The sequence below is a fragment of the Emydura macquarii genome, unplaced genomic scaffold (genome assembly GCF_026122565.2).
Source record: "Emydura macquarii macquarii isolate MOO-44397 ecotype Brisbane River unplaced genomic scaffold, CSIRO-AGI_Emac_v2 contig_1876, whole genome shotgun sequence".
Taxonomy (NCBI): Eukaryota; Metazoa; Chordata; order Testudines; family Chelidae; genus Emydura; species Emydura macquarii.
The window spans coordinates 13,037,767-13,065,606 of NW_027132013.1; the positions used below are offsets into that span (position 1 = coordinate 13,037,767).

The following is a 27,840-nucleotide window of genomic DNA, read 5'->3' on the forward strand; positions in this document are numbered from 1 at the left end:
GTTCCCGTCCATGGATAGTAGTAGCAGCAGCCCAGGGCAGTCCATTGCTGTATTCAGCTCAAGAGCATCTGGTTTCAGCTCAGAAATACCCATTCAGTAGCATCTAAGAATACACAGTGGGCTTCTATTCCCAGGGACAGTCACTGCTGCTGTTCAGGGACTGGTATAGTTAATGCAAACTTTATTTACAAAAGACACTTAAATTAGTTACTTCATGCCATGCGTCCATACAGACTCAACAGTTCAAGGATTACATGGAGAAGAATTCACAAAATTAAAAGTGAAACCACTAAAGAGCTTCTAAGAATTAAAAGCTAGGAAAAGATCTTAAGACAATTTTACAAATAAACCAAGTTATGAGAAGCTAGTCTGAGCTGGAGAATGGCTGTTTAGAGGTCTGTACACTACAACTAATACACAGACAGTCTTCTATTGTCAAGAGATGCTTACTGAGAAGCAGAGTATGTACAAATACTTGTGCCACAATGACTCAGATCATCCCCCAAAATCCACTGTATTATACATAAACGAGTTTGTATACACTAGGCCTAAATGAGGCCCCTTTAACTATGAAGACTTCTAGTTTAGTAAACTAAAGCTGAAGACAGCTAAGCAGCAGCCATGCTCTGTCTCAAGCAGCTTCATTTGCGACTGCTTTTTATTCTCTCCAGTCTTTTTTTCAAGTCATCAATATTGGCTGCTGTAGAAGAGGAGGAAGAGGTGGTGGTTCCAAGGCCAGAGGAGTGAGTCTGATTGGAGTCTAGGTCCAAATGCTGATAGTGCTCCCGTGACTCACGCAGCTGTGAGAGCTTACTGTGGAGCATATCCGTGGAGGATGCAACTGTAGGGGCTGCTGGTTTGGAGAGCAGTGACGTCAGTGGTGGTCTGTCCTCCTGCTATGGGGTAGGGAAAAAAGATGTTAAGACATTGGAAGGCGAAAGCTGTGCAAGAAGTCCACACCATAATGGATGGCTCCTCACCCTCATGGGGAACATATTGAACAGAAGAAGAAAAGGAGAAGTCCAACATGAGAAGTGACAAGTAAGCTTTTTTGAGCCTATTATCAATAGTCAGAACCAGACAAGACTAAACAACATATACAGTCCAACTTCTCCATTCCCAGGACAGAATTATATGTAGGCTATTGCCCTGGTGCATTAGCTACTTGGAACCAGATGGTCACCATTTTAAATTAGCAGTGACCAGAGTGAATCACTTATTTCTCATGACCACTTGCATTAAGCATGAATCTTCTGGATTAATTGTGTGTGTGACAAGCTTTCCACAGGCTTGGGCCTACCTGCCTTAGAGCCTTAAACTTTGCTTATTCACACTACCCACATTTGGTTATCACTCATCTGCAAGCTAGACCTTCTGTTTCTCATCTTGATTAAAGAGATGTCCTGTTCTAAAGGAGACAAAGGGTCTGCACCATTGAGTACACCAATAGTTTTTGTACTACTCTCTATTACTTAGGAACTAAAGTAAAGCCCATCTTCACACACCAGCTCTCATCCTCTTCAGAGATAGTAAAAATTGGTTCCCATTTCATTGGGAAGGCCTGCTGTGATCGTGCGAGTTTCCCACTCTATTTAAATTCTCAGTGTAGGCAGAGGCTCCTCCCAGGCATGGCATCATGAGGACTGAATGAAGAATTCTGAAGTAACTGAGCAGACAGAAAACTTGGGATTGCCTGACAGGATTCTTCTGCCATCAGATGCTTCAGAGTGTCAAGTCACTGCTCTCCTGGGAATCTGCAGCATCAGAAGTCAGTGAGTCAAGTTTACATCCGCACTACATGCCACTTTGTGCTCAATTGTGATGTGCATGTCCTACCTGTGATGTGGAGGTCAGGGTAGCATTGTACATATATCCATACCACCTAAGCTTAGTGGCTATTCCTGGAGTCACCAGTGGGTCTGACATAACTGGAAATAACCATCTTTCAGTGAGTAACTAAGATTCCCAAAGCAGAAAGCACTGGATGTATTGAAGGTTTGACACATTCCACAGGATCCTGATGTAACGTACTGAGCAAATCAGCATTACTGCTGTCTCAAAAATCCCATGTACCCCAACCACACAACCCTCCATTCACACAGCTTTCAGTCCTTGTAGAGTGGGAGGATACAGAAGTTTAGTACACTTAATGTCATGTGACCAAGGAGCATGACATAATATAGGCATTACTCTTTAGAGACCACCACTTAAAGATAAATCATTTAGCCTTTCCCTGAAACTCACAATTAATTACCTGGCAAGAGAAGATTCCAGACTCCAGAGTTGTGGAAACAAGTAGGGTCTACATCAGTGCAGCAGACAAAAGGGAGTTAAAGCACAAATAAAGAGTCTACTCAGCCAGGTAACAGCTTTAAAGCCATTTATACCAGGAAAGGGGACATGTAATGAGATGGCAAGAACATGCAGTGAGAATCAGAGTACCGTCTGCACTCATTGGGATCACAGCCTGGACACTGCACAGCAGTTCTCCAAATGACTGGCCTCAACCCAAGTGGGCCACTTCCCTTGTGGTGTTTATAGGGGTCTTCAGAAGTACAATACCTTTGCATTGTCAAGGCCACAACGCTGCCTGAGGATTTTTAGCCTTTCCAGGTAGACTGAAGGCCCCACCTCCTCCCCATTTGTGTTTCCTATGGATGAAGACACAGTGTTGGTGGAAGTGGGGACACATGCTACCTCTGTTTGAGGAGAAATTCCTAGGAAAGGGAAAAACAACATGTCTAAGCATCTTAGTCAGCCACATGAAGTATCCAACAGAACAATCTAGAGTTTGATACTATATCAGCCCACACTATGCTCTTGGAAATCCCATTAATTATAATTTTAGTTACTGGTAGGGCAATGGGGTTGACAGGGCTGACACTGAGCAGTCCATTTCTTGAAAGAAGTCAAGCCACCATAAGTGAGCAGCAAAGCAGCTCCAAAAGCCAGTGTGGTCTAACCATTAGTTGCAACAATTGAAGAGGCTACTGCGCGTCATGGGTTGCCATTAAAGCCAAATGGTAATGTGACACTTACATGAGGGAAAGGCTTTGAAGATTATCCTTTGCTCTTGAGCACAGCAAGCTGAGTTAAGAGTAACCCTGAGAGGACTGAGGTATTCCTCAATTGACCTAAACCCACCCAGGGTTCTTGTTCAGGAAGCTTAAAGGCACTGCTTCTCTCAATTTCTTTTCATGTAATGGAAAGCTGAGAGAGAAAGCCTCCAAAGATCCCCTTTCCCTCTAGCATCCACATATGAGAAAAAGCTCTTTTCATTACTTAGATAAAGCCTCTTTCTTGACAGAATGGAGAAACTAAGAAAAGAAACTGAGGCAGGTGGTGGCTTTGGGTGTGTTTTTATGCATGTCTTGTGGGGACCTTTAAAAGAGAGAGTTTTATATGCTCTCAATCCATAGGAAATAAACACAGTAAGGCTAGAATGATTCCTTTTGGCCTTTGAATGAAGCAAAGCAATGTGATGAATACAGTTGGAAGGCAGAGGTGCTAGCTAACACTCTCAGTCATTTGACTCTCAGAGTCATAGAGACTCTCAGTCATTTCTTCTGCCAAAGTAACTTGTGACAAAATTACTTTGGGGGGTGGGGAGAGGAGTTAGGGAGAAAAGAAAAGACCTCAATGAGTACAGAGTTGGCTCTTCTAGGAGCAGAAGGACAAGCGCAGTAAGTGGCAGACTATGTGCCCCTTACTGCTAGTAGCTATTCTACTGCTATGTTTAATGATTCCCAATGGGATCTGTAATTTTATTATACTGCATTTTCTTAATTACTGGAGTGTGCACATTTATTAGTTCTGTTCTATTGAAAAACACTTTGCTGAGCAAGTTGAGACACCTTAAATTCAGAATTTATGGGAGCAAAGACCTAGTAAATACAACAACCTGTTAAGCAGGCCTCTGTGGTGACTGAGCTCTGAATGGAGAAGTGTGACTATGCCTTGACTTCCTGAGAAGTTAACAGGATGGCTTACAGCTTACGTGACACTGCTCCTATTAAGGGTTGCCAGGTTATTCCTAGTCAACAGTGGGGAAATTAGAAGAAAAGCTATATCTTATGTCTGCTATGTTGATGTGAAATCTACAAAGTTTATGTCTTGCTTCAGTCTGACAGTTTCATGCAAAGATCCTATGACACTAATGGCCCTAAATAATTAATGGCCCTAAAAGAAGAAGAGACAATTTTGCAGCTGCCACTGTAGTGTCCTGATAGGACGCTTCACCAAGGAAGCCTAGCTTAGGACAGGAAGAACTTCATACTAAATTACTAGCTGCAACAAGAATCACTTGCTTGTCAGGCCTTCAACATAGGACTCCAGAGCATTACACCCCATTAGATAGAGTAAAAGTTTTTGAATTTTCTTTTAGAGGGGCACTTCTCTAACTCTGACCAGAATGATCTCCACTGAAGTCCTTTCTGATCTTTACCTCTAATTCCTTCCCACCTAGTTCTGTAAGGTAACCACAGCACTTTCCCTGTGAGTGACAAAGCCTATGTGATCTTTGCACCAGGTACCAGAGTGACTTCATTAATATGCCATTAACAAGTGCTCAGAATATAAGGGTCACTTTGGAAGCCCATAAGGGTGTCAAACATAGTGGCACTTAAGGGAGCAGCTGCAACTGCCCCATTATAGTAAGATTCAGCATGCCAAATCCCCAGGCCAATTTACTTGTGTTGCTCTGTACCTGTAGAAGAAGGAATGCGTCCTTTACCCTCCCTTTCCATCTCAATGAGCCGAAGTCCTCGTTCCACATAGCTCTGGAAGAACTGAGATGAGTTTTTCAGGAAGGGCTCAATGTCTGCATCAGAATACTTCTTTTTGTATTCATACAACTCTGCCAGACCCTGGGGACGAAGGAAAATTCCCATGTGTTATCCACACTGCAGTATACATCATCTCATGTGCCATCTTCCCCTTCTTCCTATAGTAAGAAAGCACTCACCTCTTTAGTGTTCTCCTTGGAGCCAATCTTCTTAAATATCTCTGCTAAAATATCATTTACTTTGGCCTTTGAAGACTTTTCATCCTAAATAAGAAATTGAGACTCTTGAACAAGACTGTTTAAAGAGGCATCCCCCAAAATTAGAGGTACTTAGCTCAACAATGTACAATACACTGAAGTGCCAAGGACCTACCAGCTGCCTGTGGAGATTCAGGGACAGACACACATCTACAACAGCACAGGCTAGCTGGGTCAAAGGAACTGTCTTTTACAAGACTGGGGTTTATACAGATGTCAGGTACAGAGAACGAGGACATCGCTGGATGGCACAGTGGACTAGAAGTCTAATCTTGGGAGACCTGTGTTTAAAGCCTGTTTTGGTCACAGTTAAAGTTTAGTGGACTAGCCATTATCAGAGCTCACGTTCAGCAAGCAAGAAGGGTACTATTGATCCTTAACGCAACACAGAGGCACAGCATTAGCGAGACCAATTTCAGACACTATTCACATGTTCCAGTGGACAACTTAACTTCACACCTGACTGGAGCTAATTAGGAACTTGTTTCTTGGAACAGAGTCCATTTGCCATTTCTCCCTCCACCTTTAATATCATGCAACTTACTATGCGAGAAGCCCCTTTTTCCGTGTCTTTATCAGCCTTGCTTCCAGTTTGGTCCATTGAGTGCTTCATTACTCGACACAGGTGAGCCTCCAGTTCAGATTCATTCTTGTTTTCTATCATTGTTAAATGGTCCAAGATCTGAGAAAGACATAATAAAGAACTTTAAAGACAGCTTGAGCATCTTAAATTAAAGCATATAGCTGGTGTCTGCTCTCACCTTGGGCCCTTTCAACTTGCACAGGGTGTGAAGCAGAGTCTTAAGTGTCCTTATGGGGAATTCACTTTTACACTGCTTCAGCTTCTCCTTGGGAAACACTTTCATGAAAATGTGGATGTCCAGGAGGATTCGGTCCAGGTTGATGCTATTGATGGTTTCAGGAAGAAGTCGCACCATTCTCCAAAGACACTGGAGAGAAACAAAAAATTATGAAAAGCCAACAGCTTTTCACAGAGGGGAGTTCCTGCTGCAAGTTTTGCTGTACCCATGGTGTCAGTATCTGGAGCTAGACGCCCAGAAGGATGAGAGCTGGTGTTGATTCCATTACCAAGATCAGGAGATTGAGTGAGTGATTAGTGTATGTAAATTACCATGAGTTGCTGCAAATTCTTCTCACACACTGCACTGGGCCTGCTTGATGCATTAATGGTATGTCTAAATTAGGATAAGGAGCATTTAACAGCAACATTTTAACTGGCATGTTTTAGAACCTTAGCGTAGATGGGCCAAGTTTTATCTTAACATGTTATATCTAAAACTTAACACCTTGTTTCTATTTGAACCAACAGTCTGGATTAGGAACAGACACTTCAGAGGACCAAGTGAGTACACAACCCCCATTATAGGCTCACCTTCATGACAAGCTCAGAGAACTTGGGAGAGCTGGCTGTTGCTAGCAGACTGTCCTGAAGCAGAACAAGCAGGGCACTAGAGAGAACAAGTAGCATTAGACGGACAAACGCTACAAAAGGAGTGGAGTTGCAAAGCCCTACTGACCACCACACAAGAGGCTACAGGCCAGGACTAGTTGAACTTTCCCACAGTACTGTGCATCTCCTTCCCTGTCCCCAGTATCTTACTATCTGCTCCATAAAAATGGAGAGCTGAACCTCTGCAGGGCATACCAGGTCAATATTGGTCAACTGATAGTCCAATGACAGAGACTACAATTTTAGATTATAGAACACTTTACCCCAACTATACAGATTGGGCAGTGATGTAGTCATAACTGTGGTATTAGATATGTCAAACAGCAGCTGAGAGCATACTCAGGGGACGGGGTGGGGGATGCAGAGAGATACTCATGCACGCACATGCTTGAGCTAGTTCACATAAACAGCAGCATGGCTGCAGCAACACAGATAGCAACTCAAACTAGCCACCTAAGTACATTCTCAGAGAAGTCTAATAGGTTTGTATTCAGGTGGCTAGTGTAAGGTCTGGTCTACACTTACCTTGAAATTCAGCGGCAGTTGACGGGAGTTATGCAAGCTACACAGAGTAGCTTGCATAACTCCCGTCGACTTCATAACTCCTTTTCTACACAGCGTCTTCACTGCACTGCGCCGATGGGAAATGCCTTCCCGTTGACGCAATGCTACGCCACTTGAGGGAGTGGTTTTAACGCACTGACTTCCAGATCGATTGAGCGAGTCTTCACAGACGGCAGCAGTGAAGAAATACTTTTAGTGGTGGTAGGCACACTGCTATTTTTAGCATGGCTACCTGCACTGGGAGGCATATTCCTAGCTACTACATAGCCATTCCCTTAGATTCAGGACCAGAAGCTGAAGTTCCTGCCCTAACATGGTTGTTTTTTCAGTAGCCAACTGAACTATGCCACAGCCAGCTTTGCTCAGCACGTTGCTTGACAGGCCATTATCTTGCAAGAGGACTCAATGAGATAGTGATTAACAAATGATAAGGGCAGACTGGTATAATGGCTGGATAGCCATGTTCTCTGAAATCTCTCACACTCACAAAGTGACATTTCATCTGTGGTACAGGACCGATATAGAGGGAGAGAATTTGTGTCTTCTCTGATTCCAGCAAAGACTAACTTACCTCAAGATGTTGGTCTGGTCAGACTTCTCCAGAACCTTCACCACCAAGAGGTTGACTGATCGGATGACCTGCTGCCCTTCCTCAAGGTCTTCAACCCGTGAATCCAGCATTAATGTAATGAGGCCATGCATTAAGTCCTTCAGCACCCCTGTGGAGGCCTCCCGGGCCAGGCTCTCCATCTGGAATAGCTGCCAATCAAAGCCAGGATTAGAAATTTCTTCAGCATGCATCATTTTAGATTAGGGACTCGTCTGGGATTCCACTTTCAAATCCCTCTTAAAAAATGCATCTCTTTCAAAAGGTTTTTATACATTCTATTAAAACTTATGGGAAGAACATTAATATTGTAGTTAACCATCCAAAAGCAGGAAATACCAAAAAGTTAAGACTGTACATGTAAACCTTAGTTGGTTTTGTTTTGAAAACAGAATATGTAAAATGGTTTCGTACCCCAAAGATTTACTCCCCATGTGTGTATCCATCAGAGCGACTGATTTCTGTGACTAAAATGGAGATTCACTACATTTCCTACCCTTGTCCCTCCTGAGCCAACCCAGTTCAGAGAGAAAAGTAAGATTCATCACTTCAAGAATAGTTAAAATAAAGCAACCCTGTTACCTGTGCAAACCCATGACAAAGGAAAATAAAAGGCTGCACTGGACACAGACGGTAGTTTGACTTGCAGAATTTTTACTGCTGGAGGCGATGCAAGAAACAGATAGACAGCATCAGCTAAGGTTTGCAGTGATGGTAATTAACCCTGCCCTCAAACCCCCCCCCCCCCCACATTTTTGCTTGTAAACTGAGCCATTTTTTATTTAAAAAGACAACCAAGATGCCATTTTCAGTCACTTCAAAAAAGAACTGCACTTTAATTATGTTTCCTTAGGTGTATGCATTAAAGATACATTATTACATTATTTTTAGATAATGCAATATGCTATTTTTCCTTCAACTTTAGATATACATGCAGTACTACCATGCATGCCAAAGAATCTATGAAAGTCACAGGTGGACCTGGTATCACCACTTAAAGTTACCCAATACTTCCCATTAGAAGAACCTGTTTTCAGTTGCACTTTCGCCAAATTGTACCTGTTTTGGCTGAAGATTTCCATACCAGCGATCAGCCTCAAGATAAGGATCTTTTTTGGAAAATTCCAGTCAAAATGGTTCAGATGTTTCCAAGAACAAAGCTAGAGAAAAAATAGGGGGGACTGGCTGGGCAAGAAGAGACTGTGACCAGGAGCCCAGAGTGGTGAGATTAGAACTTGCTATGATGGGAAGCTTGAGGAGTGAAGGCTAGGAGTGTCTAGGTGGAGCAACTGGGGCTTGGGCAAGAAGCCAAGGATGAGGAAGAGACAAGATAGAACAGGTAGTAGTTGGGGCAGAAGAGCCTGTGCCCACCAGAGAACATTCCCTTCTAGAGCCTGGATAGAATCTAAAACACTTTCAAGTCTCACCATTCCTCCACTATTGTCATTCATATTCAAGATGACAATGGGTAGTAATTGGGCCAAGTAAAGTGAGAGAATGACTCTACAGTCCAGTAGACAGGGCACCTACCCATGATGAAGGAGACACAGGTTCAAGTCCCTGCTCCAATTACTCTATTTATAAATAAAGTAGATCAGCTTCAAGATGAGAGTATATCCCAGCAGCTAGGGTAAGACCAAAGTTGAAATCCCACCTCCACATCAGGCCAAAAACAAAAAAAAAAAAAAAAAAAAAAAAAAAAAAAAAAAGGGGGTGGGGTGGGGGATACTGAACCCAGATCTCCCACATCCTAACCATTGGGCTAAAGATTATAAATGAAGGCACCCTCTGCATGCCCTTTTGTGAATCTAGTTTTCCTTTTCTTTTGTCAAAAATGACTGAATATCTAAACAAATGTCTTTAGGCTGAAATGAAATTTTGTTTTGAAATTTAGTTTTGACTCCAATTGTCTTTAAGATTTAAAAATAGTATTGGTTTCAATTCAACCCGAAAACAGAAAACATTTATTTGATTTTTCAGATTTGCCAGCAAACCAAACAAAATCCATTCTTTGCCCAGATCTAATCACTAGTTAAGAGAAGCCAGAATTAAGAATGCCCATACAACCTTAATGCATATGCAAAAGGGGCCTGAACTATGATCACAATACTTTTTTCTCCACAGGATGGATGGGCTCTGAGGATGAATAAGGGTTGTGTGGTAAAGGAGGCTGTTTTCTATAGCAGTGTTTCTCAACCTTTTTTTTATACCAAAGACCGGCTTGCTGCCTTCCCTAAACTGTGAGGGAGCTCTCAGGGACTGGTAATGGTCCACGGACTGGTCATTGAGAAACACTGGTCTATAGGGCCCCTGCTTCATTTGTTGCAAAAACTGAAAGATGTATAATAAATGAAGCAGAGGATTGCAGGAAGAGAAAGGATAGTCTCATGGTTAAGGCAGATGAATGCTGCAAGGAAAACTGAATTATATCCCCTGCCAGAGTTCTTATGTGATGCTAGGCAATTCACTTAACCAGACTTTTCATAACCCAAACTGTAGCAACCACTAATCATTCAGCTGCGGTATTCATGGCAGAATGAAAGTTCACCATTCAATGAATATCTCATGTATAAATATTTTTTGGAATGGGCTACCATTTATCAGCAAGCTCCATAAAACAGTGACAGCATGTATGTTCTGCACAGTACTAGACACGAAGTTCAATTTATACGCCACAATAACCCATCCAAAGGGCGGGTCTCACTTTATTCCTCTCTGGAATAAGGTTCCCCAACCCCTGTTGTCCCAGGATGCTTGCAACCAATCTGAGCATTAGTTGGAGCAGACATGAAGCACCACTCCCCAAATGCCTCATGTACTTGTCTCCAATCTGATTTGCGCTGTTCTAGACTAGCTCCGAACAAGCAGTTTTAGAGAACAGCTAGGAACAAGTCTTCTTAAATTCACTAGAAGGCAAGGCCAGTGCAGGACACACATTCTCATCTGCACAAGGCTTGTTCCCTTTTCTCCCTGCCAGGTAGTGGTCTTACCGAGATCATGTTCCCGATAATGCAGCTGTAGAGCTTGACTATCTCATCCTTGTCCAGTTTCTCATCTGCCATGTGTGTGTTGTAGATCAGTCGAAGCTGCATGAATGTAGCTATTAGGAACTGGTCAATGTGGCCAGACATGGCTTCTGCTTTGTCCTCCTGTCTGAGGACCTCATCAATCTAAGAGCAAAACACCCCAGACACATTAAAATTGATCCTCTGCAAACAGTACAGGAAGAATGATAACTTTGCTTCCACCACACTTACTATTCCATTAGTCAAGTCATCTGCTTCCTAAAACTATCTAAAAGTTAGTGACTTTTGACTTGTACAACTAATCCCAGTACATTCAATGGCATTAGTGATCCCTTTTGCTTAGTTATGATTTGTATCCTATATCCACTGAACTGTACAAAATTTTAAGAGCGCAAGCGGTTATGTTATGGATTCTGTAATTATTAGTCTGTGCAATTTTCTGGGCATAGCACTCCCTAACAGTTAGAATGGTTCAAGGCTTATGAGGCAGAGCATGCAACTCCTACACTTGGGATCTGCAAGGCACTTTCATAAAAAGTAATCCCCACTGGCACAATGTGGAAGTGAGACATCCAGTAACTTGAATGTAGATCAGGATAAAAGCAAAGTGATTTAGAAATAGGAAGAGGGATAAGACACCACTACCACCTGATATCACCAGCTCAGAGCTAGTCTATAGGAATGATGATCTAGTGCAAATTCCCACCTACAGAACCTGTCCTACATTCTGTCTAATGGAAAACTTATGGAATTAGCGAGTCAGATGGCCCCTGTGCACTTGGCTTTGTCATCAGGGAGATTCTGAGTGGTGCCCACATCACCTGACATGGCAACTCCACCAGTGTGCAACTCATCACTCTCGCAGGTGACTGGCTAGAGCTCAATGCAGTGTAGCTGCCAACTAAAAGTTCCACTTACCTGTGCCAGAGCCTGGATACTAGTATTTATGTCACCACTGGCTACCTGGGAGATGACAAAATTGATGGTGGAAGCTGTATTACTGTGCATGTCATCGAAGTGTGGGGACACAGCACGGATCCTAGACAGTTGGGAAGGGAAAGGACTTATGACTCTCCATAGAAAGACAACTCTACCCTGTACTTCACTGGTGCCTTCCAGTCAGCTCTCAAAAGACACTTAAATCAGGATTCATCCTCACAGACATCCCTGTGAGGAGAGTTTCATTCCCATTTACAGAGAATGGAAGAGAGATGTTAAGTGATTTGTCTTAGTCACGCAAGCCATCTGAGACAGAGCTAAGAGTATAACCTTATCTCAGTTGGACCATACATTAATCACAAGATCAGGCTTCCTTTTCCCCTGTGTAGTAAGCTCATGGGCAGCCTTCCCCCACAGCATCTCCACCCCCCATAAAGATAGTAATTATTCATAGCAGCTTACCAACATGTCTATTCCACTCATATCCTATAGAATAACCACAAACAGACCAGTACCTTGATAGTCTGACTCTTCACAGTAGTCAGACTCTAGATCTTAACTTACACATGCTAGTCTTTATATGCAGTTGGCTCAGGATTATTCTAGATAGGTGAAAGTCAATTGAAACTAAGTAGGAGTACATCTAAACTCACTTGGGTTCAGGGATCAGGACTGGCTCAAAGATGTCATCTAGTTTGTGCTGTACAAGTGCTGGCATCTCACATCGGACTGTGCTATTGTCATTCTCAATTTCATCCAGATCCAGCTGGAATTCCCGTGGAACTGTATGTGTTGTCTCCGAATGGCCACTCATGTTGCGGGCTTGGCTATGGGAAACCAGGAGAGAGAGTTTTTTTGTCTACATGCATTAAGCCAGCATAGTAACACTAGCATCCTGGTAGTCCAAAAGCTCTCATATCAAGGTAGTGATTTTGCAGATTTGATTTTATTCATTCCTCTAATTGAACCCTTTGCAGTTCCCCCCAGCTGTTAGCAGTAAAGGCTTATGCAAGCCAGGAGAGTAGCTCTCAATTACTTGCTTTCATAAGTTCACTTGAGAAGCTGCTGGTTTCTCCTCCAGCCTACTATAAGCTACAGTGAAGTTGTGACAGGCATGCACTTCTCTGCCCATGACTGAGATCCAGCACCACCTAAGATGGCATTGATGGGACATCTTACTGAAGCTCAGGTCTTCTTTCCCATGGGGAAGAGAAGGTATACTGACTGAATTAGTAACTTCACAAGCCAGTCAGCATCCAGGACTCCCCTAGAGTCCTGAGACACTTGCAGTTCAGCATGTTAGAGATTAGATTCCCTTCAGGTCGAAAATTCTATATGCAAGTTTCACCAAGGGCCTTGTCTCCAAAAATCAAAATGATCTAAAATACATTGACATGTGGTGCAAGGTACTGTTACTGAACTTCGTTTGTGCTACGGGTATCTCCCAAGCTCAGATTCACAAAGCTCATCCAGCTGGCCACTGTATACTAGCCCTATCCGATTAAGAATGGAGTCCAGTCAATACCAAGTTTAATGCAACATGTGGGAATGAGTTCTCCCAATATTTCCAGCAGCTGCCCAGCATGGAAGTGCCATGTCTGCTAGCAGTTTGGGTTGTAGTTGCTCTTGGTAGAGGCCCTCTATTCTTGTAGTTTTTGTCAAAATTATTTGCAAACAGAATTGGCCAGCATAAGTCAGTCACTCTGAAAGGAGATGACTAAGGCAGTAGTTAGAAAGATACAAGAGCCCTGCTACCAAGGAGTTAGTGGGCAGTACTTACATCCTATAAGTGCGATACATAATTCTGTCCATGGAGAAGCAGTGAAAGAAGGCACAAGACCATTTAGAAAGGATTCAAGACAGACAAGACAAAACAATGACGAGAGGTTCAAACACTGTTTTACAATATTTACCCAGACAGTTTTCACAACAGACAATGACTACAAAGAACTAAGGTAACACTGCAGAAAATGTTCTTAGCACATACACCGCAGAAGCATAGAAGAACATAATTATCTTATTACATACTTGAGTCTGGAAGACATGTCCTCAGCTGGTCCCTTCCGCAGCATGCTAGCATTGGCATTTGTGCTCTGAGCACGCTGAGGTTTCTCCTCTGCCTGCCTTACTGGAGCAGCAGCTGGTCTCTTAGCAGACCGCTTTATTCTCTCCTCCAGCATGCTCATGTCTTTCTCAGAAAGCTGTGAGAGAAAGGCAACTCTTTAGTTCAGCATGCAAACTTTGTGCACATTTTAGGAATTGCAGCTGCCACCTATGAGATACACGATCCTACTCCAGCAGTCTGCAGTTACTTTATAGTGCTATGGGGTAAAAAGTAGAGATCAACATTTGCTTCTCCAGAGAAAGGAAGCTAACCAGACCATCAAGCGAAGGCCCTAAATCGGATTAACCTTGGAATGGTTAGAATCTGTGGGAAGTGTCCTTCAGATTCTAAAGTCTTCTTGGTTGAGAAATTACAGCTAGTCTACTTAATACCCTTACTTGTGCTGTATTAGCAAAAGGCTACATCTGAAAGACAAGGTGGAGAATTATAAGAGCACATTCAAGACCCCAGACAGAGTACAGGCAGTGCTGATGCCTCCTTATAAAGAAGATAGGTGCCCTCTTACCTTTGAGAGGTTGCAGAGAAGATGTTATCAGGTGTGAATAATCTAAATTGAGGTTAGATTAAAGGAGCAGGGCTCCCATCTCTTCTAGTGAAAAGAGGTAAGTTTATAAACTTACCAAAAGGATTCAAGAAAAGAGGTTACTTACTGGGAACTGTAATCTGATTGAGTGTTGCCTCTGTATATTTACACTTGTTGGATGTGCTCTCCATTCCACTGAACTTTGGAACCTTCTAGAAATGCAGGGCCTTTTGGGATTGCAAAAGTAGCCACCTTAAGGCATCAACCATGCAAAGCCAAGGTTATAAGAGGCTGGGAGGCTATTTCGTCCTTTCTGCTAAATCCTGGTGTTCCGAGAACAGAACTTTTAAGAAAGAAGAGATGAATGGAAGACTGAATATTACTTCTGCATAGTCACACTAACTGCTCATTCTGATGAGTAGTCCTAAACACTAATGGACAAGCAAGACAAAAGAAATGAGAGAACGTAGGTAGGGCTGCTCCACACAGGGAGCAAAATTACAAGGAATAAGTGACTGAAGCAAAGTAGATTCATTCCAATACCTTCTATTACTTCCTTGAGAGAAAAAAAAAGGGGACAAGGTAGCAGCAACCTTGGTTTTTATCTCATAACATTTTTCATGTAGGACCCCCAAACACTTGTGCACACTCTGATTACTGTTGTAGTTCACTACTAAGAAGTGCAAACACTAAGGCATGTACACAATAAACTCTCTGTTAATTTCAAGCACTATTAGAAATACCAGCTCAGAGAGCTAGCCAATTAGAAGAGGATAATGGGATAGGGAAAGATCTCACTGCCAAACCACAAACCTTTTTAGTTACACCGAATGGGAAAAGCCTTAAAATTCACTGACAAAATATTTACTGAATAGTCAAACTTGCCTGGTAGTATTTCGTACCCTTCCAGAGCATCAAGTTAAGCAAAACCTGAACTTGTGAAAACTAGGAAATGAAGAGTTAAGTTGCACGCCCAGGAAAGAGTAACTATGCACCTTCCCTCCCATGGAGCTGGGAACAGCCATTGGGAATTATCTGCATATCCTCCAGCTGCATTCACTGTGTAAATGCACTGAACAATGGAAGAATCAGTTAGAGCAACCTGGATAGATGATTGGAGGGGTTGTGACTCTTTGGGTGTGTATAGGAGCGCCTTTCTGACCCATGTGTGATCAGAAGGAAGAGATGCATATGTACCTTGAGGGATACACTATATCTAATTTCAATGCCGAAATACATAGGCTGCATCAGTAAAAAAACTGTTACTAACCTTCCGTAACGATTGTTCTTCAAGCTGTGTTGCTCATGTTGATTCCAAGTAAGTGTATGTGTGCTACATGCAGAGTCACCAAAAGGTTTTTCTCCTAATGGTATCCCGTAGGGTTGGCTATGGAGCCCCCTGGAGTCATATCTTCTTGGCGCCATATACAGGACCCTGCCAACCCCTCGCCTCTTCTGTTCCTTCTAGTTGGCTGGCTCCGACAGAAGGGTAGGCAGGTGGATCTTGGAATGGACATGAGCAACATATCTTAAAGAACAACAGTTATGGAAGGTTAGTAACGGTTTTCTCTTTGAGTGCTTGCTCATGTCAATTCTAAGTACAGATCCAAAGGAGGAGGGGTCAGAGGTCAATGACTTGCGGATTCCAGTACAACTCTACCAAATGCAGCATCATCTCTGGCTTATTGCATACTAGCATAGTGTGCTGCAAATGTGTGAACAGACAACCACATTGCGGCTCTTCCTGAGTCTTGGATCAGGATCTGAGTGGGCAATGCTGCAGAGGACGCCTGTGCCCTTGTGAAGTGAGCTGTCCATGCTGGGGTCGGTATTTTCTTCAAGTCATAACTTGCCCTGATGTGAGATTCTCTGATGATACTAGGCGGCCTTTCATCCTGTCTGCTATTGCTACAAAGAGGCATGCTGTTTTTCTAAAGGGTTTAGTCCTCTCAATATTAAAAAAACCAAAACAAAACCCAAAACCCATTTAACATCCTGAGTATGCAGCCTCCGCTCTCAGCTGTTGTTGTGTGGCTTTGGGTAGAAAAATGGAAGGAATGTATCCTGGGTTGAATGGAATAGATACACCACCTTTGGAAGGAAAACTGGATGAGGGCACAGGTGAACCTTGTCTTTGAAGAAAAACATATAAGGAGGCTCAGATGTGAGAGCTCTGAGTTCCAAGACTCTCCTGGCCAAAGTTATGGCCACTATAAAAGCTACCTTCCAGGATAGCTAGAGAAGCGAGTATGTCGCTAGAGGTTCAAACGGAGGATCCATTAGTCTTGACAGTACAAGGCTGATATCCCATTGGGGAACTGGCAGACATGTTTGAGGGTATAATCTGCCTAGACTTTTAAGAAACACCTCACCTGGAGTTGGTGAAGAATGAATGGCCTGCAACCCAGGGATGAAACACAAAGATAGTGGCCAGGTGGACCTCGATTGATAACGACAGCCCCTGCTGTTTGAGATGTAGCAGATAGTCTAAGATGAAAGGTATTGATGACAGCGTGGGCGGAGCACCCTTCTGCATTGACCAGATGGAGAACCTCTAGGTAAGCGACCCTGGTGTAAGATTTTCTGCTGCCAAGGAGGACCTCACACTGGTTCTGACCACTAGTTCTATAGGATTCAGCCATATAGCTTCCACACTGTGAGGGAGAGACTCTAGATTGGGGTGATGATCACTCAGGACCATGGCTGCCGCCTTCAAGTCTGGAACCAGCGGCAGACTGATAGAAGTTTCCACTGAGAGATTGAGGAGTGTGGTGTGGCCATGCTGGGGCTACCAAAATTATGGAAGACCTTTCCTTCCTGACCTTCAGTAGGACCTTGTGAGTGAGTAGGATTGGCAGAAACATGTAGAACAGATTGCCGTTCCAAGGGATAAGGAATGTGTCCGCAATTGATCCCAGGCTCTGATTCTGGAAGCAGCAGAACCGCATGCACTTCCTATTGCGTCTCGTCGCAAACAAATCTGTGTGTGGGAACTCCTCACTGTTGGAAGATGTCATTCACCACATCTGGGCGGAGAGACCACTCGTAGTTGGAGAAAGACCTGTTGAAGTGGTCCGCCAACTTGTTCGGAGACCCGGGCAGGTAAAATGCCTCAAAGTGAATCAAGTGGGCTATGCAGAAGTCCCACAGTTTGAGGGCTTCCTAGCGCAGGAGAGAGGAGCGTGTGCCACCCTGTCTGTTTACACAGAGTATCACTGTTGAATTGTCTGTCATGACAGACACACATTTGCATTCCAGGTGGGCTTGGAAGGTCTCACAGGCCAAGTGTACTGCCCTCAGTTCTCTTGCATTGATATGGACTGTAAGCTCTGCCTAAGTCCAGAGGCCTTGGGTCCAGAGCCCCCCAGATGAACTCCCAAGCCCATCGATGAGGAACAGCAAGGGGTAAGGCACGGAGAAGGGGATTCCTGCACAGACAGACTGCAGACAGAAACCCTCCACAGATGGCTCAAACACAGAGGGAGGAAGTGAGACTACCCTGTTTATGTGCTCTCAGGACAGGGATACATTGAGGCCAGCCAAGCTTGGATTGGTCTGAGATGTAGTCTGGCATGCTGAATGACATGTGCATGCCACTAAGTGCCCCGGCAGTTTCAAGTCGTGGTGGTGAGGTACTATTTTAACTCTTCTATGATGGAGCCCATTGTCTGGAATCGAGATTCCAGAAGAAAAGCCCTGCCCTGGTTTGACTCTAGCACTGCAGTTATAAATTCTATCCGCTGAGTAGGAGTCAAGGTTGATTTCTGCACATTGACCAGGAGGCCCAATTTTTCAAAAGTTGACCATATCAATTATGCATCTGCTTTCCCCTGTGCCTTGGTGCAACCTTTGACTAACCAGTCGTCAAGGTACGGATAGACTTGTACTTTCCGCTTCCTCAAGAATGTGGTAATGACTGCCATACACTTGGTAAACACTTGAGGGGCCACAAAAAGGCCGAGTGGAATGATTGACACATGAAAATACATATCCTTCAGGTCAAGGGCAGCATACCAATCCCCTGGATCTAAAGAAGAGAATAATCGAGATCAAAGATGATTCAGAACTTCAGATTCATGAATCTGTTGAGGTTTAGTTGGTCCAGAATGGGTCTGAAACCATCTTTGGCTTTGGGGATTAGGAAATAGCACGAATAGAACCCTTTGCCCCTAAACTCTCAAGGAAATTCCTCCGCCACTCTTATCCTTAGAAGCGCCTGCAGTTCTAGGATTAGAAGTTGCTCGTAAAACCAGTTCCTGAAGAGGGATGGAGGGGTGGGGGTGGGAACTGAATTGAAGGAAGAATTCCAGTTCTACTGTGTGTAGCACCCAGTGATTTGACGTGATCTGGTTCCACCATGGTAGAAGTGGGATAGCCGGTCTGTATAGGAGTGAAGGATCAGAGTCCTGAACTGGTACACTGCTTTACGACACACACTCAGAAGTTGTTTGGAACCAGAGGATGGCCTTGCCTGTCTAGGACCTTGGCTGGTACAAGGCTGACAGGGTCCCCTCCTGTAATTCCTACCCCTCTTACCCCTCTACTCCTGCCTGGGTTAGGATTGGCAGAACCAAGGTAGGGGTTTGAGGTTTGAAATGACTCCTCTGTGGCACTGAAGCGTGGAGGCCTAAGGACTTTAAAGTAGCCCGAGAGTCCTTAAGGCTGTGCAGTTTCCAGTCTGTCTACTCAGAGAACAGTGCCGGACCCTCCAAGGGAACGTCCTGGATCATCTGCTGGACCTTGTGAGGGAGGCCCGAGGCTTGTAGCCATGCGTTCCAATGCATCACTACTGCCGATGACATGGTGCAAGCTGCAGCATCCAGCGCTGCCTGAAATGAGGCCTTTACAACCACCTTGCCTTCCTCTATTAGGGCTGTGAACTCCGCCCGAGAGTCTGATGGTATAGACTCCAAGAACTTTGACATAGACATCCAAGAGTTGAAATTGTAGCTGCTCAAAAACCACCTACTTGTTCGCAGGAACGCCTCTCCTTCCCTCCCCCCGCCCCCCGTAGAATATACCTTTCTACTGAAGAGGTCCAATTTTTTAAGCATCCTTTGCCTTTGGCGTGGGACCTTGCTTCTCACACTCACTGGCCGCTGCTACTATGAGAGACCCTAGTGGGGTTGAGTACATAGATATTTGTGGTCCTTGGAAGGTACAAAATATTTTCTCTCTACCCTCTTTGGCAGACTCCTGTTTCTCTGTCTCCAACTGCATACTGACTTTGTTGTCACATGATTGGTCTGTGTTAGTGGCCATGACATCTTGGATGGATCCACAAGGGCTAAAATATCTACCATAGGGTCTGCGTTGTCAGCAAGTCCCTCAATCTGGAGCCCCAAATTCTGTGCCACCATCCGCAAGAGCTCCTGATGAGCCCTGCTGTTATTCACAATCTGTGCCTCTGAGGACCCTGCTACTGCTTCATCTGGGGACAAAGATGATGATGCTCTGACCGGGGCAGTCTCTTGACCTTCTGTTTCCAAGGTTTCCCACAGTTCCGGTTTCTCAAACCAGTGCTGGGGTCAATGTCATATTTGGTGCCAGACTCGGCGTTGTATTTGGTGCTGGTTCAGGTACCAGGCAGTAGCATGTCACCTGATTGAGTTGGGTGATGTCTGTTCCTACAGGCAAGTGAGAGCAACCACCCAATTCCAATCCTTGAGACAGGTGAAATGCTCAGGGAGTCCAAAAGGGCCACTAAGCTGGCATTTACCTCTGCAGCGGCCAAGGCACGGGGAAGGGCTGACCAGCCTCAACCCTCTAGTGCCACCTCTCTGACTCGTGCTGGCTTCTTCTACAGAAGTAGAACTCCGCTTCAGAATCGGAGCCAGATAACTCACTTTGTGGGGATCAGGGTGGTGTGGTTCCTGACAGTGCAAGAGAGCGGTGCCGGGGCGATGGTAACCGCAACATCATAGCTGGCTTTCCCCTGGACAGCACTGGGTGCTTTTTCGGCACCAGTGGTCTGGTGTTCGGAACATATTTGCGCCTGAGGGAACAGCGGCACCGTGCTCCCTATGAGCTCCCTGCCCATCTTCCTTTGCTTCTTACATGGTACAGAGGATTGTGAGCGGTGCTGTGTCTATGAGGTGTGTCTTGGTGCTGGTGATCTGTGATGGAGACCTCTAGGTGTAGAGTCCTTCCTCGGCACCATCTCTCTTACAGAGGCAAGTGTGCTTCGCACCGAAGGCAACGTATTAAGTGTTGTCTCGGCACTGAGTGTGGTCAGAGACCAGCCTCCATTAGGATGAACTTAAATCTTGGATTCCTCTCCTTTTTTATCCTAGGGTGGAATCCCCTGCAGATCTTACAGTGATCCCTCTAATGGGTCTCCCTGAGACACTTTAGACAAGTGGTATGGGGATCGCTTCTGGGAATGGGCTTTTCGCAAGCCCCACATGGTTTAATGCTGGGGGGAACGAGGCATGCCTGACCCCGGGGAAGGGGAGGTTACCTTGTTAAGTTGGGTCCTAACTAAGTAAAACCGTAACTATAAACTACAAACTAACAAACTAATTGACAGGTAAATATTAGTTCAAACAACCACCAGGAAAATGCTTGCAGAGCAAGAGAAGATCTATTTTCCAATGACAGTCACGTGCAGTAAGAAGAAACTGAAGAGGCAGGAGGGCTTGGCAGGGCTCTATAAATGGTGCCATGAAGGCATGATCCCAGGGGGCTCCAGAGCCAACCCTATGGATATCACTAGGGGAAAAACCTTCCAGTGACTGTGCACACAGTGTGCACACATCTACTTGGAATTGACATGAGCAAACACTCAAAGAAGATTGGCGCACAGAGGTCTTCTTGCCATGGTTTTGCCAGCAGTTCAGTGGGAGATTAGTGTGAACTGAGTTTAATGAAGGGTAAATGAAAGTATAACCTTAGATGGCATCATGCACATAAGAATGAAGGGGTTACAAAATTTAGCAAATGTGGTGTTTGCTCTGTAAAGTAGGTGAAGAGTTCAAGTGTAGAGAGGTCCTGTTTAGTACAGTGCTCATGTGTTATGGGCATTCTGGGGCATCACTTGAAAAGGGCAGAATTAAGGTTGCATCAACATACACCTTAACTATTCTCTGGTTTTCACATGACCACGTTTTGCTGAACTCTACTTTCTGGAAGAGCACACTATACCACAGCAACCTTAACTCTGCTTTAATTAAGTTCTTTGTCAGCAAATTTCCTTGGTGTCTTTACCACTTAACTCTTACAGTTCTTTTCATCAGCAGATCTTCATAAGGGAAATATTATTCCCACTACAGATGGTGAAACTGAGGCACAGAAATGTGAAGTGACTTGGCCAAAGTTACCCAGCAAGCCAGTGGCAGAGCTGGGAACAGAGCCCAGATTTTCCAAGTTCCATTTGCTGTTCTCTCCAAAAGAGGCACAATTCTGAAATTTCATCCTACATTTGTTACAGTGGAATTTGTATAATGGTTCTTTTAAATGACAATTTTTTTACATGGTTACAGTAACCTGAAGCATGAGAGAGAAAACCTCCCCATGCAACATATAATGCAAGTCAGGACTGAGGTGCACTGACAGAACTGTGAGAGGCCCTAGGTACTGGAAGAGCAAGAGATGCCAACCAAAAAATTGTCCATTGAAAGTATTTAAATCAATTGAATAAATTGGTCCAGACCTAAGGCGTCAAGGAAACTTGAAGTAGTCTTACATCAGCAGATAAATAGAAGTGCTGGAGTGGAAGGTTGGATTAAATGAATTCCCATTTGAAGGAAACAAACCAGCAAGACAAGAATTGCTGCAGCTGGTTTTACACTTCATGACTGGAGTATACAAAAGGATTTGGAACTTCATCCAAGGTTCCTCCCAAATAACCAGAGGCATCACAACATCATTCTAAAGCAAGTTACTATTTACAAAAAATACAGTCCCCTATGAAGGAATCAGTCAGCATTTACTTGATCCTTCCATATTTTAGTTTGCCACCTGTGGTTACTGAAGATTAGAGGTCTCAATCTGGAATTAATTTTCAGAGGATGTGTTTTAAAGGATGTTAGATTAACTCTGACACCATAAGCAGAGCTCTTGGCATCTATCCCACTGTCAGTAGTAGGATGTGTCATGATTGATCATTACCACTTCAGTGTGAATGGTTCCCTTACATAAGATTAAAAGCTGGTTTAGGCTATCCCTGCCCATTTCCAATCACTCACGTTTCCAATCAGCTTGAACACCTGGTCCCCATGCACATTGTAGACAGTCACGATGGTGTTGAGTGCAGCATTGCGGACAGTGTTGTCCCTGTCGCCAATGTGAATCGCCATTTCCTTTAATGCTTTGCCAGGAGTTGGCTGGCACACATTCATGCCATATGACTCGACAAGACACCCCAGTTCTTCCAGGCACTCTAAGGGATCAGAAATCAATATTTGTGAATTGAAACAATCAAGATTGTTAAATAGACAAGTGTTCCACTCCAATATACTCTGCAGTTACCTGAACCTATGTGACAATGCCTCTGGTATCTGTGGCATGGTAGTGCTTAATTTGGTAACAAACTGAAAACTCCCTTCACTTTGTGGGCAGGGTTAGAGGTGACTTAGTTTTTTTTAAAATTTGCCATCCAGCAATCAGTAGCCAGTTACCCCACAGCCCCTCACCCAAATATTACAATCCATAAGCACATTAGCTTAGTGTTTTTGCTAAACGAGCAGCAATGAAATAATTCATGCCAACATTTAACTGTAATGTAATGATTAGTTAATACCTCATAGAGATAAATAGGGACAGTTCAAACAGAGCTGTTTCAGGCTGTTGGCAGACTCTGGAACACAACCTTGCATTAGTTATTTTCTGAAGGTTTTCTATTCCCTACCTGACCGCTGTTTGGAGTTTTTGGACTTTGTCCCCTCCATGATGAAAGTGAACATCTTGCTGGCTGGATAGATTAGGCACATCCTATTCAGAATTGCACGCACATCCTTGCGGATAACGTCTTTTGATTCCCCAACCTGGAGAGAAAGAGAGGATTAGAGAGAGAAAAGAAACATGACAGATAGTTTTCAATATTCCACACCCCCATCAGCATACTTTGCCAGTTAGTCTGAATGATACCGTGCTTACACTCAGAAAAACCCAAAAACACTCACCCACCCACATGCTATTCAAAGGCAATTATGTAGCAAAACAACAAAGTGAACAGATTATCTACTGCATTTGCTGTTGCCCTGGTAGTGTCCAGGGGCAAGTCATTACATTAATTTCCTCTCAGTTTGTGGTACCTTCAGGATAAGATATGGGATAAAAGAGGATGCCTCATTCTCTGTAAGGTGGTACTCCTCCTGGCTCAGCAAGGTGAAAAGCAATTTAAGGTACTCAAGGGCCTTCATCAAAACACTTGTGTTGGTATCAAAGAACCGCAGAGTGAGCCACTTCAAGATCAGATCCAGGCAGCTGATGACTCCATCTTTTTCGCTCTCCAAGTGCTTGAGATGAAGGGAAGAAAACACATGAGTTTGTACAAGATCATATACATAAATGGTATGGTCCATGGAGAGAAAGGTGAGGAAAGGACAAAAGTATAAATCAAAAGCCATGTCTGATCCAGTAAAATGCATTTACAGGTGGTGGTTTCCTGTTGTAGACATTCACAGAAGAGGTTCTTAGGTTTTAAGCCTTAGTGTGACCCCCTCAACTATTAGAGTAAGCAACCGTCTCACTTTGTCTGGTAGCAACTGGCACCTACTACTAGATTTCATTAAAGATGATTTTGGCTACTGCTCTGAATAAATAAACCAACTGACCCTCTTGCTCAGCAAGGGAGATTAATACTTTGTCCCTCTGAAAGTGCTCATTTAGGCCTATAACATGAGAATTGTGTGGCCAGGCTAGCACCATGAAGTCTCCAAACCTACTGCCATTTAGAAAAACTAGGCTGATATTTCACTTCTGCAGTGTTTGGGAGTGGCAAAGGACACTCCATGTTCCACTGTTGTCTGCCATAGGTCCTTAAGGGCTTGTCTACACTTGCACTTACGCTGGCAAAACCTGTTGCTCAGAGGTGTGAAAAAACCACCACGCTGAGTGACATACATTTTACCGGCATAAGCACGAATGTAGACAAGCCCAAACTTACCTCAACCATCACAGCCAATGCCTTGTTGTGGTGCTGAAAGTCTGTATGAAACATCTCATCTTGTAGCCATCTGGCAACACAGCTGGACATCTGAGTCTTCAGCTGCTCGATATATTCATCACGGGGAGTAGTGAAGTTCCATTTCAGCACCTACAAAACAAGAAACAAAAATAGAATACTCAGAACCCTAGGGCAGCATTATACTACTCATTACTGAGCTTATATATTCAAGACCCACAGTGCACAGCTAACAGAATAGGCTCAAAGAATAGCAAACTCCCTTCTGCCATCAAAAAAAAATTCAGGTTTAGAGTTCTGCTCTAATGCAACCATAAGAATGGAAGCGCCAATACTTCTCAGTGTGTTTGCTAGTATACTAGTGTTAACACAGTTGGTCACCTGTAGGTCAAATACCTCATCTTTAAGTCATGTCTACAGATGTGTGCCCATTTAGCCACCTAGGAGCCCAACTATTATCAGATAACCAAGGAATTGTACATTTCAGAGTAAGAGGAGCCTCCAAATTAAGATTTCCTACGAAAGCCAAGTTTTGCAACAGGTGCTGGTTAAAATAAAAAAACCTCTGGAGTCTCTCAGAATCCTAGGGCTTAGAGATGGAAAAGACCTATTTGGTCACCTTGTCCACCCCACAGGGCTTGGCCAGGCTTGTTATGTATTGGACTTTTCCTAGCATTTGATCCAATTTAGTTTTAAGAGTGCTCTTAACCAATGGGGCTTCGGCTACTTCTCTTCAGAGACTGTTTCTTTCTTACACACTCTACAAGGTCTTCAGCTCTTATAGGCTATTTATGGAGACTGGTCTGTTGTTCTGAGGTATCAAGACAACAGATGAAGACTGATTCCAATGCTATCCACAGTGTAACACTAGGCTCACAGGTAAATAGAATGTACTTCCTTTAGTGCCTAAAGCTCTATCAAATTCCCTCTCACCTTCAATCCTTTCTCATCTTTCATTCTCTGCTCTTTCCCATTTGGAACTATGATAAAAATAGGACCTGATTTGTCATCATCTTCTTTCAGGTTGGGCTTGCTTGGTACCTTCTTTCCTTGTGCACCCTGAAAATGCAAAAAAGTGGTACTGAGCAGAAAGCACTGCAAAACCTATACATACAACCCCCTAATTCCAAGTGATGCCAAACACCAGACATTAACCCCCAACCTCATGCTAGCCAAGTGCATGAGACCCAAGTAGAAGCTGGCAATAGGTTAGAATCCGGAGGTATGTGCTTTGGTGGTGTGGAAGCAAAACCCATGGCAAAGTGTGCAATAGCCTCTTGTGAGATAGGACACTTCAGACACGGGCAGTGCACCAGTCACCTACAGATATCTAAACCGTAACTTGGTACCTGTTTGATGGGTTTGTTCTTTGTCAGACTGGTATTGCCTTTGGTGAGGCTCGTATTAGCATGGGACAGGCTGGTATTGCCCTTGGACATACTGTTATTACCATCAGACTGCTGCAATAAGCCACAGAAAAAGCTTGGTGGTTAGAGAATTCAACATGAACCTCTAAATCACCATTAGACCCTGAAGCCCCCAAACCTGCTGTGCACTCAACAGCATTAATTCTAGTTTATTTGAGAGTTTAGATGAAGGAATACAGTGGCTGCAGGCAGGTTTAGAGATCCTTAATCTGTGATGTTTTTCTTATCCCAAATCTGTGCCAAGGTGGACTGCTATAGTTACAGTGGCACCCAGCATGCAGAACAGCAGTTGTGAAGTTTCTGCCTCACTTATCTGGTAAGTTCAATAGCAAAGTGAGGAAATTAAAAAAAAAAATATACTAATGGGAGTACAACTTTAACTCAACAGTTCAGGTAGTCAGCTGAAGCTGCTATTGCATTCTTAAGTCATCCCTTTGTGCACTGTGCTGAGAGAAAGCTTTACCCCTTAGATGCAGTGGATTAACAACAGGAATTTCACTGGTGTGTGGATTCAGAATTGCTGTTCAAAACTAGATTTTACAGTATTAGAGCTGAATACTAGATTCTGAGTTTATTAAACTACATTTTAAATACAGACCATCTTAGATAAAAGAAACATACCAGGTTTACAAGAAGGGAAGTTCAAGACCCAGTGATTTGAATTTCTGACGCAGTGGCAAGCCCGTTAAGTAGGACTGAGCAAAAACAATAATAGCAGCACCACTAGAACAACAGATATGAAGAGCATCTTTCACTTAAGAGCCTTGAGACTGGTAAGCTTGCACAGACTACCTCAACAAACTATTACAATCCCCATCTGGAACTCAGCTCATTAGTCTTGTGCATTGGTATCACTGTACCTTAGCTTTAGAGGCAGCTCCTCCTGCTTTGGCCTTTTTGGGGTCAGGCTTGGGCTCCATGGTGCTGGATCCTGAATCTTCAGCAGGTGCTTGGAAACAAAAGATTTCAAACTCATGTAACAAAGAACGAGCCCATTCAGAAACAGCACATTCAGCTCAGCCCTGTTCTTTAATTTCACTGCACATAAGGAGATCTGCTCATGGAGACAACAAAACCCTTCATCACAAGGAAAGTGAGGGATTTCAGATGCACAAAGGAAGCTTGCTCAGCTTTTACACTGTGCATTAACAGTTAGGTATTTACAGACTAGGTCAACACCAAGAAACTAACCTCTCGTATCTAAGTGTGTATAAAAAAAATACATATTTTGATCTTCCTATTTCCTCAATTTTAATATGTTGCTGGTGTTAGATGGCAAGCTTAACAAGGACTGTTCATTTTTGTTTATGTGGGTGCCGCTGAAAAGTAAACTCAAGTTGCTCAATAGCTTTGCCACACATGCACTCGAAAGAGACGGGCAGGCATAGACCCTACCACTCAGAGTGAGGGATTTCCCAGGTTGGTGCTTGACTAACAAGACCAGAAGGTAGGATAAGACCAGTGCACCACTGTCAGAAGTTACTGTTGCTGGCTTGCTGCAGTTCTCAAAATGGACTGTGCCCAAATTCTCCTGTACCTGAGTTTGGAAGTGCCAAGGAGAAGCAGAGAGATTTGGGATAGGACTAGGAACAAACAGATGACACATCAAGAAAAGACATTTGCCAAAACCCAATGGTCTGCAGCCTCCCCAGAGAGCTAAGAACAAAGCTACACAGAATGCCACACAGAGGCAGCAGAAGAAGGTTGCAACACCCTTTCAATGCTGACATGTGGCAACTGTTCAAGCACGAAGAACTTTGCCTCTGTGCTCCTGTGGTTTGGTTAATCCAACAGGCACGTTCTCCAAACCAGAGATTCTCTGCATATAAGAACATTTGCATATTAAGATATAGACACCAACCCTGGGAACCTGCAGCTCCAGCACCAAGGAAGTCAAATGGGGGTTTCTAAAAGTTATCCTCAAAAGCGACTAACTCCACAGTAGTAATTTTAATGACTGAACTTTCCTGTGATTTACCAGCATCACACCA

General features: G+C 43.8%; 1 protein-coding gene and 1 non-coding gene across 9 annotated transcripts in view; both read right to left on the minus strand.

Moving 5' to 3' along the window:
* Window positions 1-164: 164 nt before the first annotated feature.
* Window positions 165-27,840, minus strand: part of CKAP5 (cytoskeleton associated protein 5) — a 100,397-nt gene continuing 72,721 nt past the window's right edge. For 3 of the 8 annotated variants that reach the window (XM_067557665.1, XM_067557667.1, XM_067557666.1), the window contains exons 27-46: window positions 26,710-26,798; window positions 25,772-25,882; window positions 25,356-25,481; window positions 24,405-24,554; window positions 23,551-23,754; window positions 23,145-23,280; window positions 22,483-22,676; window positions 13,677-13,849; window positions 12,302-12,475; window positions 11,628-11,748; window positions 10,674-10,853; window positions 7,648-7,835; window positions 6,435-6,510; window positions 5,803-5,991; window positions 5,586-5,723; window positions 4,964-5,047; window positions 4,706-4,865; window positions 2,563-2,717; window positions 2,255-2,302; window positions 165-896 (exon numbers count right to left, since the gene is read on the minus strand). In XM_067557665.1, the coding sequence (XP_067413766.1) occupies window positions 642-896; window positions 2,255-2,302; window positions 2,563-2,717; window positions 4,706-4,865; window positions 4,964-5,047; window positions 5,586-5,723; window positions 5,803-5,991; window positions 6,435-6,510; window positions 7,648-7,835; window positions 10,674-10,853; window positions 11,628-11,748; window positions 12,302-12,475; window positions 13,677-13,849; window positions 22,483-22,676; window positions 23,145-23,280; window positions 23,551-23,754; window positions 24,405-24,554; window positions 25,356-25,481; window positions 25,772-25,882; window positions 26,710-26,798 (2,951 nt within the window). In that variant the 3' untranslated portion in view covers window positions 165-641. The remainder of the gene's footprint in view (window positions 897-2,254; window positions 2,303-2,562; window positions 2,718-4,705; window positions 4,866-4,963; window positions 5,048-5,585; window positions 5,724-5,802; window positions 5,992-6,434; window positions 6,511-7,647; window positions 7,836-10,673; window positions 10,854-11,627; window positions 11,749-12,301; window positions 12,476-13,676; window positions 13,850-22,482; window positions 22,677-23,144; window positions 23,281-23,550; window positions 23,755-24,404; window positions 24,555-25,355; window positions 25,482-25,771; window positions 25,883-26,709; window positions 26,799-27,840) is intronic. The other 5 variants (XM_067557671.1, XM_067557670.1, XM_067557669.1 and 2 more) reach the window with 5 other exon arrangements.
* Window positions 11,463-11,573, minus strand: LOC137159746 (small nucleolar RNA SNORD67). The gene has a single exon (XR_010921729.1). It is a non-coding gene; the product is annotated as a small nucleolar RNA SNORD67 (small nucleolar RNA).